This window comes from Malassezia pachydermatis (assembly GCF_001278385.1).
Source record: "Malassezia pachydermatis strain CBS 1879 chromosome Unknown scaffold2, whole genome shotgun sequence".
NCBI lineage: Eukaryota > Fungi > Basidiomycota > Malasseziomycetes > Malasseziales > Malasseziaceae > Malassezia > Malassezia pachydermatis.
Genome location: NW_017253139.1, coordinates 1003073 through 1012952, shown reverse-complemented (window position 1 = coordinate 1012952; position 9880 = coordinate 1003073). Strand labels below are relative to the sequence as shown.

At 60.2% G+C, this 9880-nt stretch overlaps 3 protein-coding genes across 3 annotated transcripts; 2 read left to right on the top strand and 1 right to left on the bottom strand.

Moving 5' to 3' along the window:
• Positions 1-127: 127 nt before the first annotated feature.
• Malapachy_2583 (dna polymerase epsilon subunit dpb3) lies at positions 128-550 on the bottom strand (the record flags this gene model as incomplete). Its single annotated transcript, XM_018137072.1, has 3 exons — positions 128-293; positions 321-414; positions 442-550. 3 exons carry the CDS (start codon positions 548-550, stop codon positions 128-130), a joined length of 369 nt encoding a protein of 122 aa, XP_017993000.1.
• A 181-nt stretch (positions 551-731) lies between these two features.
• Malapachy_2618 (hypothetical protein) lies at positions 732-1725 on the top strand (the record flags this gene model as incomplete). Its single annotated transcript, XM_018137106.1, has 4 exons — positions 732-902; positions 932-1079; positions 1107-1181; positions 1208-1725. 4 exons carry the CDS (start codon positions 732-734, stop codon positions 1723-1725), a joined length of 912 nt encoding a protein of 303 aa, XP_017993088.1.
• Positions 1726-2270: 545 nt separating this feature from the next.
• Malapachy_2612 (rho gtpase-activating protein) lies at positions 2271-9844 on the top strand (the record flags this gene model as incomplete). Its single annotated transcript, XM_018137100.1, has 9 exons — positions 2271-2332; positions 2367-2413; positions 2438-2563; positions 2588-2605; positions 2630-2672; positions 2698-2709; positions 2735-2826; positions 2853-2901; positions 3115-9844. 9 exons carry the CDS (start codon positions 2271-2273, stop codon positions 9842-9844), a joined length of 7179 nt encoding a protein of 2392 aa, XP_017993090.1.
• Between the last annotated feature and the right edge of the window lie 36 nt (positions 9845-9880).

Sequence of the window (9880 nt, the reverse complement as noted above, 5' to 3'; positions counted from 1 at the left end):
ATAGCAGAAGACACCATAGAATGGCTTATCCTTTCTCATCTACAAGTACAGAGGCGGCATCGCTTCGTATCATGCCGCGCTGCGCTGCGCTACAGGGCGAGGACAACATGCCCTAGGCATGCTCTCTCTATTCCGCCGAGTCATCCGCAGAGGCCTCGTCCGCCTCCTCGGCCTTGGCCACCTTGCGACGCTTCGTGCTACGCGCAGCGCCACCAGATTCAAGGGGGTCTGCTACTTTCTCCACGATATCCTTGAGGAAGTCAAACGTCTCTATCGTCAACGCAGCGCGTTTCCTTGTCGTGAGCATCACATATACATACAGATGGTAAGGTGCCACACGCTTGCCGCCCGTCTTGCGTGTTTGCTCTACGGCACTCGCAACAATGTCCTGCATAAACAGTTCGAGCGCTTTGGCTGCGGTGTGAGACATATCGTACGTACATATAACCACGGGCGTCGCCTGCGCTACTTTGCCGACATCTTCATCCGCCTGCATAATGCGCTTAATGCGCGCAATGGGAAATTTACTTGTAGCACTTCGCTTTACCATCGCAAGAACCGCGGCGCGACGTGGATCGGAAACCGGAGAAAAACGCGCGCTACCGTGGCCGCCGCGACATTCGTAGCGCCCCGCGCGCGCCGAGACGATGTGCTGAATAAGCGAATCTCCTAAAAAAAATTGGAGTAGGCTGACAAGCACTGTACGTGCGCATCGCATCGGCCTAGTGAGCATGGCGGACGAATTGGACGACGGATTGTTAATTGATGAGCACCTGGTCGCGTACTCTGACGATGAAAACGAACATACCAAGCCGAAAGCGACCACCAGCACATCGCATACCGACAAAGCGGCTGAAAAGAAACGCAAACGCCGTGAACAAGCAAAAGCACAGCGTCGCAAGGTACGTAACAAAGACTCTACTTACCCTAGAAATCAGCCGCGTTTCAAGAACAGGTCGAGGCAGCACGGACGGTGGCTATGCAGCCAGCTGACTTGCAAGCGGATTATCTGAGCGCCTTGCAGCGCAAAGCGTTCCCCAAGCTAAGTGAATTGGAGCTGTCAGAAATGCGCTTGGCAGGTATGTACATCGATCGCTTACACGCAGCCGCGGCCTTTTTGGAGACGTACCAGTTTACCCGCGAACGCACACTGGACAATCTATCGACATTTGTGCGCGAGTGTACGTACAAAGCTGCTTACATGCAGGTGTCTGTACTGATGCTTCGGCGTTTCAGAGCGCCTCGCATCCATGGATGCAAGCGCATGGCACGCCCCGGATCCTGGTCATCACGGGAAATGCCCAACGAGCAGCGGACGTAGCACGCGCGTTGCGACCCTTGCTGCCAAGTGAAGAACGCCCCACCAAGCGCCGCAAAGGCGACAAGCCCACTCCCAAAGACACGCCGGCATCGTCCGGTCCTAACGTCGCCAAGTTGTTTGCACGTCATTTTAAAGTGGAAGAGCAGGCTGCATGGCTCGAAACACAGGTCACACCGGCAGCTGTCGGCACGCCGCATCGTATACAGGCTTTGTTGGACAAGGACGCCCTGCACATTGAGCACTTGGCTGCCATCATCATCGACTTTTCCTGGACAGATGCCAAGAATCGAACGGTCCTTGATACGCCCGAGACACGCGATGCGACTTTATCGCTGCTGAGCAATACCTCGCTGCGGGCGGCGCTGACGCGGCCCTCGGCGCCCTGCCAGTTGGCGCTGTACTAACACAATCATCACACATGCCTCCACTCGGCATCGTTCCGGTGCGACGTGGGGGCGTCATCCTATATAACAACCGAGCAGGGACGTAGGCAGTGCGTACATAGCGAATGCCAATCCTGGTGGATCAAAACGGAGCCGGTTGTACCATGGAACGTAGCCCTACGGCGCACACCGATGGAGGCAACGCATGGGCTCACGTATGGCGCGGCGTGGTGTCAGAGCCTGTGCGAACTATTGCACCGAGTCAATTGTATCTTGCTCCTCAAGAGCCTCTTCAAGATGTAGTCTATACCAATATCAAGCAGGCGCCGGGGCCCCTTGCGCAGATCTCCTTGGAGGAGCTCATGCGACTGATTCGTGCACCGATACCACGAGGCCAGACGTCGTTGTTAAGGTGGCACACCGAGATCACAGCGCCTGGACAATGCATCTTGCCGCGGTTTCTCTGCCCTTGTTGGCGAGCCCCCTTGCCGGCTTCTTTGAACGGTGCGGTATTTGCGGAGCGATGTACAGAAGGGACGTGGCAAGCACCCTCAAGTTACTTGGACATGTATACGCCGCGGCTTGTACGGATTCACAAGGGCCAGCGAGAAGGATTGTGCCCAATATGGTATGTATGTATGCATGAAGCAAGCTGACCAAAGTATGGAGAATGGCATGAGGATGGCATTTTACCGACTGCGTGACTCCAGTACGTAGGCCACCACTGACGCAGCGTATGCGACGCATCTTCAGTACACGCATGGGATTAGCGCAAAACGACGTCTACCTTTTGATGCGCCGCTGGATGTGCAGCAGCAAGGATCAGTGTCGTCGCATGGCATGCATACGTATGCACTCTGTACGTACACCTCACTAACCCAAGGCGGCCAATGCAGCACATGTACGTGGTCTTCGGCTGACATAGATGTGGACCTCGGAGTAGGAACACGCACGCACAAGGCACTTCGGTACGTACGTGTGTGGCTCACTTAGACGTGCATGGTGGTGCGTAATACGTCTCTGACGATAGGAAACACGCACACTCGTGCCATACGTACGCGAGTGTGGAAACGCTGTCGCTCGCGGAGCAGTTATCGCTTCTTGCCACTTGGTTCGCGCCGAGTGCGTGGACGACTCAGATCCACCAGTATCTGTGCCGATGCGTGGCGATATCCACCACGCCGGCCCCGCCGACCTGTACGTGCATCTCTCCACGCGAGGGGCGGCGCGCAGGCCATGTGGAGGCACTGGCAACGAAGCAGTCTGGCTCAGGAAGGAAGTAGTGTCTTACGGTGATTGGCTAGATGCAGCCTGTAGGTGTTGGACGGACCAGCCAGTGGCCCTCTCTCTCTGGCCTCGTCCGTGTGTTACCTCACAGATCATCCATCGCGCTGTGTGGACCATGAGTAGTGTAACAGCGCGAGAACGAGATCGATTAGACTCTGTAGCCGCCTCCGCTATGGAGTGGCTGGCTTTGCATCCGGAGGAGGATACGAAGTCGAGAGAAGCGCCGGCGCGCGCTTCGTCCCAGGGCGGTGCGTCTGCGGAGCCCACCCGCTCGCCTCAGGTCCTGGACGCGGACATGTCACGACCTCTTCCTAGCCTTCCGAGTGAGGCGCGGCTGGCCGCGCCAAGCACGACTTCGTCTACGACAGGCGGGCGTACGATGCCTGGTAGCACGGTCAGGCCTGTCTCCGCGTCGTCGACCCAGCGGATGGACACGAAGGCGCCCACGCCAGCGGCTACCGCGTCGGTAGCCTCGCCGGATACACCGTCGACCAACCCCTTCTTGCGCTCACCAGTGCAGCCGTCGTCCCAACAAGCGTCTCAGACCACGACCACGACCACCTCGAAGCCGTCGCAGCCGCCGGTGTATGGATACACAGGCAAGGCATGGGAGCAGCCGTTGGATTTGGATCTGGTCACAGCGTATGTTGTGCGCCTAATCAAGAAGCTTCGTCAGCGCGGTGTAGAAGCGCCGATGCTCTTGAGCTCTATGGCGGTGGCCCTCTCGTCGTCGGACACGCAGCGTCTCCTGCAAGCTGTAATCGAGTCGCTGCAGCGTCCCAGTGCGAATGCCGAGAAGACACTGGACCAAGAGCTGCAATTTGCCCCTGTCTATTCTCTTGTGGCCGTGCTCAAGTGGATGCTAGCGCGCCTTGGCCGCGTAGTAGCGGAACGTTCGCCGCCCAGTGAGGGGACAAAGCCGCTGGTGATGTATCGTGAGTTTGGCTTCGTGCCATGGTCAGCGTACCTAGTCTGGCGGCAAGAGGAAGAAGCGGCGGCGTACCCTATGGATTCGTACATCCACTTGACGCAGATGCTCGATGCGTCGGTTGGCCGCCTGCTGGATGTGCTTATGGACTTTTTCGCTCTCGTCGCGACGCACAGCAGTCAGAACCGTATGAAGCCCAGTCAAGTTGGGCGCTACATGGGTGTGCTACTCTTTGGATTGCCGGAAGATGCGAGCTTTGCCGATACGTACGCGGGCTATGTACGTGCGTCCAATGCCACGGAGCACATCTTGTTGGCGTTCATGCGGTACCATGTTTCTATGGCCCCATCGACAGCGAGTGTGCCACGTCGTCTGATCCGTCTGATTGGCCATTACCCACACACGCTCTCGCCCAATCTGGATGCATCGTCCACCTCCGTGCAAGTGGTGCCCGCGACGTACGTCGCACGCCATGTGCGTGAGTACGCCTTGGACCTGGTGCATCCAACGGCATGGCCGTCGACGTTGCATGGCCTGGACGTCGCGCCAGAGTCGCGGAAGCTGCTGAACATGGCGCCAGGTCGTACGCCACGCCCACGCACGTCGATACATCGCGGCACGGAGAGTGCGAAGGCGGCAACCGGCGATGGCCGTGTGTCGCCTGTGATGCAGCGTTGGCATGAGTTTGCGTTTGACGGCTTCGACGAGCTGGATACGTCGTTCCTCGATTTCCAGGTACGCGACGAAACGGAGGCGACGACCGATTCTACGCCGTGGCACCAATTTGAAAAGCAAGGTTTTCCGCAGCGGCCTGCGTCGTCGTGGGATGCGCTGATGCGTTTGGAGCAGCCGCCGGCTGATGCCCCGGCGCTGGGCAGTGCGAGTGCACAGCCGATGTCCTCGGGCGACCCGCATATGTACCATGGTGTAGCACTGCCGTTTGAGTACAGCAGTGAGCCGCACATTGCGCCCACCGTCATGGACCCCCTCTTTGCGGAGGTCTGGGCGGACTACCTGGTCGCGAATGGGTGGAGTGCACGTGATGAACGTGTGCACCGAGAGGCCTCGTTTGCGGTGCTGCAATTGTCGCAGGAGGCCAGCACGGAGACGCACCTCGATGGATCGCCACGTACGCAGCCGGCCTGGTACATTGTGGAAGAAGTTGTGCCGGCCGACTACCGCGCGACACTGGATGCGGCTGGTCGGATGCAGCGGCATTCCCTGCCGATGCTGCGCAAGCTCCATCAGTTCCGTATGGTACGCGCTGGCCAAGCGCCGGAATCGACCGTGGCAGTGACGTACGAGTTTGTCACCGAAGCCGGCGAAGTGGCACGGACCGAGCCCATGACAGGTCTCGCACCCGTCCCGCCGACGTGGGAGTCGTCGTCGGCGCCTGCTGAAGAGGTGCCAACGACATCCGACGAGGCGGCTACTACCAAAGAGGTGCCGAAGACCGTTCACAGGACGCCAACTCCTGCGAAAGAGGCACCGACGGCTACTACGGACATTGCGGCCGGTGGCATGGCCGCGGCAGCTGGTGCGGCGGCAGCATCGGCAACGGCAGCGACACCGGTCGACGCTCGTAGTGAGCACAGCGAGACGCTATCCACAGCGCCGACACACGAACCCGAGTCGCAGCCGCCGCTAGCAAAGGAGCGCAAGCCCGTTGCGGCGCAAACCACGCCGTCGAGTGCCCCATCAGCAGCCCAGGCAACGCAGGCAGGTGCGCCACGTACGATCATTCGACCTGTCACAACCTCGACAGCGCCGGAAGTGATAGCTGTTTCGTCGCCTGGCGCAACGGCCGTCGCCGCTACGCAGGAAACACACGCCATGACGCCGGACGTCACAAAGGAGGCAGCATTGGCCGAGTCTACGCGACCGCAATCGCCTACGAATGGGCGCAAGCCAGCGCGCAAGCCTGTGCCGAGCGTGCCGAAAGAGCTGATGGACGAGAAGCCTGCCGAGCCCACGCCAGCGCACGAACCCGTGGTTGGATTGTGGGCACAGTCCCCGGAACTGCCTCAAGTCGAAGTAATGGACGCACTCAAACCACCAGCGGCCGAGCGCACTACCTCGCCAGCGTTGGCCCCAACCGCCGAGCGCGAGGCTCGGCGCAAGTCGACGTCGTCGCCTCTTGAGCATCGCCGTTCGTTCCTGGGGATCTTGGGCTCGCATACGCCCTCGACACCAGGCTCCAGTAGCCCACGTCATTCCTGGGCACCGTTTACGCATCGTTCTCATACGCCTGGTGGTAACGACGTCGCAGGTGCGTCGTCCCGCCCGACGTCGCCTGGGCCGAACATGCCGCCTCATCTGCTCGGGCAGCTAAAGAAGAAATCGTCCGAGTGGATCGTGAAGGGCAAGAAGAGTTTCTTGCACATGAGTCACCTGGGTCACGAGCACGAGGCGGAGCCGACGTCCCAAGCAGCGATGGCAGGTCGTACATCGCGAAGCGGTCAAGACACCCCGACGCCGCGCATGTCCTCAGCAGCGTCGCCTGTGCCCCCCACCCAGCCTGCGCCACACCCAGTGTCGCCCCAGCCCCAGGAGCCGTCACCACGACCGCAGCTGCAGCGTATGGCCAGTCCAACGACGACGACCAAGGTGGTGCCCCCACCACGTGTCGCTTCGCCAGCACTGGAGCGATCCATGGAGGCCCCGCCAGCGGTGATTGTGCCTGTATCTCCACATGTGTCACAACCTCGTCCTACCGCGGCGGCGGAGGACGCGGCTGCGCCTTCCACCATGCCCAATACCACAGTGGCACCTGTGGTGGCGACAGCGCCCACCAGCGCCGCCAACACTGTGCCATCGCCGACACCCGAGGTCGTGGCTGTGCCGATGACCACGACGTCACAAGAGGGCAAGGTATCGACAAACACAACGTCCCTACCAGTGGCTACTAAAGCCACTCAGGCACCAAAGGACACTACGGCCGTGTTGGCTACAAGCCCTCCTGGGGAGGACCCGACGACCTCGACGTCTGTGCGAGGGGCCCCCTCTCCTGTCGTGCTTGCCAAGGCGGAAAAGACAGGGAAGGCAGAGGCCGAGGCCGAGGTTGTGCCTCGCACCACAGTGACGCCAGCGCTTTCGTCGCCCCCAATGAGTGACAAACGCAGCCAGCACCGACGAAGCCAGCAACTCGACAAGCCCACGCCACCTTTGCCTTCCGAGGCGGTGATGCCATCCATGACGTCGTCGCCACGCTCGCCTGTGTCACCGTCGATGGCCAATGAGGTTGAATCGCCGCCTATGCGTGTACCATCCAGGTCACAATACAAGCGCAAGGCGACGCAGATCCCGAAACAGAGCGGACGTGTGATGTACACAGAAGTCGCCGACTTGGCCCCACCACCTGGTCAGGATGTATACCACCTTCCTGAGCCAATGCCGCCCAAGCCCGTGGAGAAGACCACCCATACCTATGCACCTGTACGCACTCGTGCACCGAAGCCGGAGACAGCGACATCGCCGAAGTCGGACACGTCAGCGTACTCCCAAGCCTCCTCGGTGTTGCCTGCGAATGGAGCTACGGGTGTGGCGCCAGCGGCGTCTACCCCTCGCACCACAGCGGAGCGGCCCATGTCGCCTACCTGGCCCAGCATGGCCCGCTCTCCTTCTTCGCCTGTGCCGCCATTGCCACAGGAGGCCATGCAGGCCAAGGTGGACGAGCCTTTGCCGACGGTCGAGGAACAGGCGGTAGACGATCTGCCAGTCGCGAAGAAAGAGACGCCGGTCTCGGAAGAGGACACTCCCTCCAAGGACAAGCCGTCGACGGTGGAGACAGTGCCGGCGGCTGTGGAGGAGGTGCCGTCGGGGTGGGAGACCCAGCAGGCAGAAGCGCCGTCCACGGTCGAAGATGTGCCGACTGGGCTAGAGACGGTCCCAGACGAGCTTGTTAAGCCGGGTCCGGCAGCGAGCGAGACGCCTCTCACTACAGTGGACGAAAATGCACCTTTGGCCGTGCCGAAACAAACGGCGCCGACGTGGTCCATTCATGCTATGCATTCCTTGTCGCCATCGCTGTTGGCCCCTATCGCGCGCAGCCCATCATCGATTGCTGTGCAGAATGTAGCCGCGCCCTTTACGATGATGCCCCCAGCATCGCAGGCCCCGACACACGCTGAACCGTCCAAGACGACGTCGCCGTCCACGGTGTCAGAATCGGTACCGCCTGCCGTGCCTGCTTCAACCAATCCATTCCAGCGTGTTTTGGAGGCTCAGACGACGCATGCGGCCCGCGGCCCTACCTCCGAGACCGCACCGCTCAAGTCCAAGAAGGAAGCGGCAGAGCAACAAACGACTTCTTCGTCGCGTACAGCCAGTTTCAAGCTGCCAAAACCGGCTCGCATTGGCTCCATATCTGCGAAGTCGGTAGCCCCTGCCATGTCTTGGACACTCATGCCGCAGGCCAAGCCGCAGCCATGGAAGTCGACAGAGATACCGTCACCTGCGAGCACCGATACGCCGATGCAGCCAACCGTGGTGGACCATGATGAGATTCCCAATATGGTGCCGAACAACACACTCCTCAGCCGCATTTCGGAAGTAAGCAATGAGGATGCATCACTTAAGCGGCACTCCTTGGAGTCGTATACTTCGCATGGCACTCATCATGTTACGGCGGATACTAACGAGGTGAACGACCATGTGCATGCAGAGCACCCTATGCATCTTAACCAGCTTGGCATCCCCATTAGCCGTACGATGGAGCGTAGGATGTCGCAAGACTTGCCGCACGTTCCCGAATCTACGACGCACGCCTCGGCAGCGGCGCCGGCGCCGGCGGCGGTGGACGAGGAAGCTGCCACGCCCACACCGCAGGCCAAGCCATTCACCGAGGCGGAGCAGCGGACGAGTGCGGCCTTCTTGCAAGCGCATGAGCGTGAGATGACATCCACGTCGTCGCAGGTGGAGGAAAGCGACGTGACAGCAGACACCTCAGGACCGATGGCGGCCATGGTAGCAGGCATTGCGGCCGGCGTAGGCGGTGTAGCTACGACGGCAGCGGCTGTGGGTGTCGCAGCGCACTCCGCAGGCGAAGCTGTCCTTTCGCCCAACGTCTCGAATACAGACACGCCGGAAGCGGCGTCTGAACCACGTACTACAGACCCAATGAACGATGCTACGTCCGCCACCCAGCCATCGACCGCATCGTTGGTAGGCGTCGAAGAGGCGCAGCCATGGACGGCCAAAGAGTCGAACAGTGCCGAGGCACCTTCAACCAACACAGCCCAGGCCCCTAGCCAAACGATTCGTACACCTACGTCGGACTCGTTCAGTCTAACAAGCACGAGGAATGAGGTGAGCAAGGCGCCTGTGCCAGCGACTGAGTCGATGATGTCTGTCTCGACCATTCCGTCGGTCGAGAATGCGTCCAGTATGGCACTGGCAGGTCATGGCGATCCATGGGCTTCGCCGGCCAAGTCCGCGGCCTCCTCGGGCTTGAACTCGCCTGTGAAGGACCAGCAAATTTTGGCAGGCTTTGCGCAGCGTTCAGGACGTTGGGCACCGACGCCAGCCACATCGGCCTTGCGGTCCAAGGACGCTGCTGTAAGCACGGCCTCTGTGGATGAGAACGGAACTGCGTCAGGCTACGTGGAGGAACACTTGTCGGCACGGATGCCAGCTCATGAGACGGGCGAACTCTCGACCTCGAGTGTGGGCGATAGTACAGTGGGTCGCACGCAGGAGGAGGCGTCGTTTGCAACGGCCAAGATAGGCCCCTCGCCTCGCGCGGAGAAGCGCGCGAACGTTCTCGAGGAGACGTCCACGGCTCAGCCAGAACCTAGTTCAACGGAAGTCAATGCTACAGTGGAAGAGGACGATGATGATTGGGATACGGTGCCGCCACTGCGGCCCAAGACCACATCAATGCCCAGCAGTGGCAGCACCATTAAATTTGTGGAAAGGACGTCATAATCGTAGATTCATAGGCATGGGAGTATACATTTACAT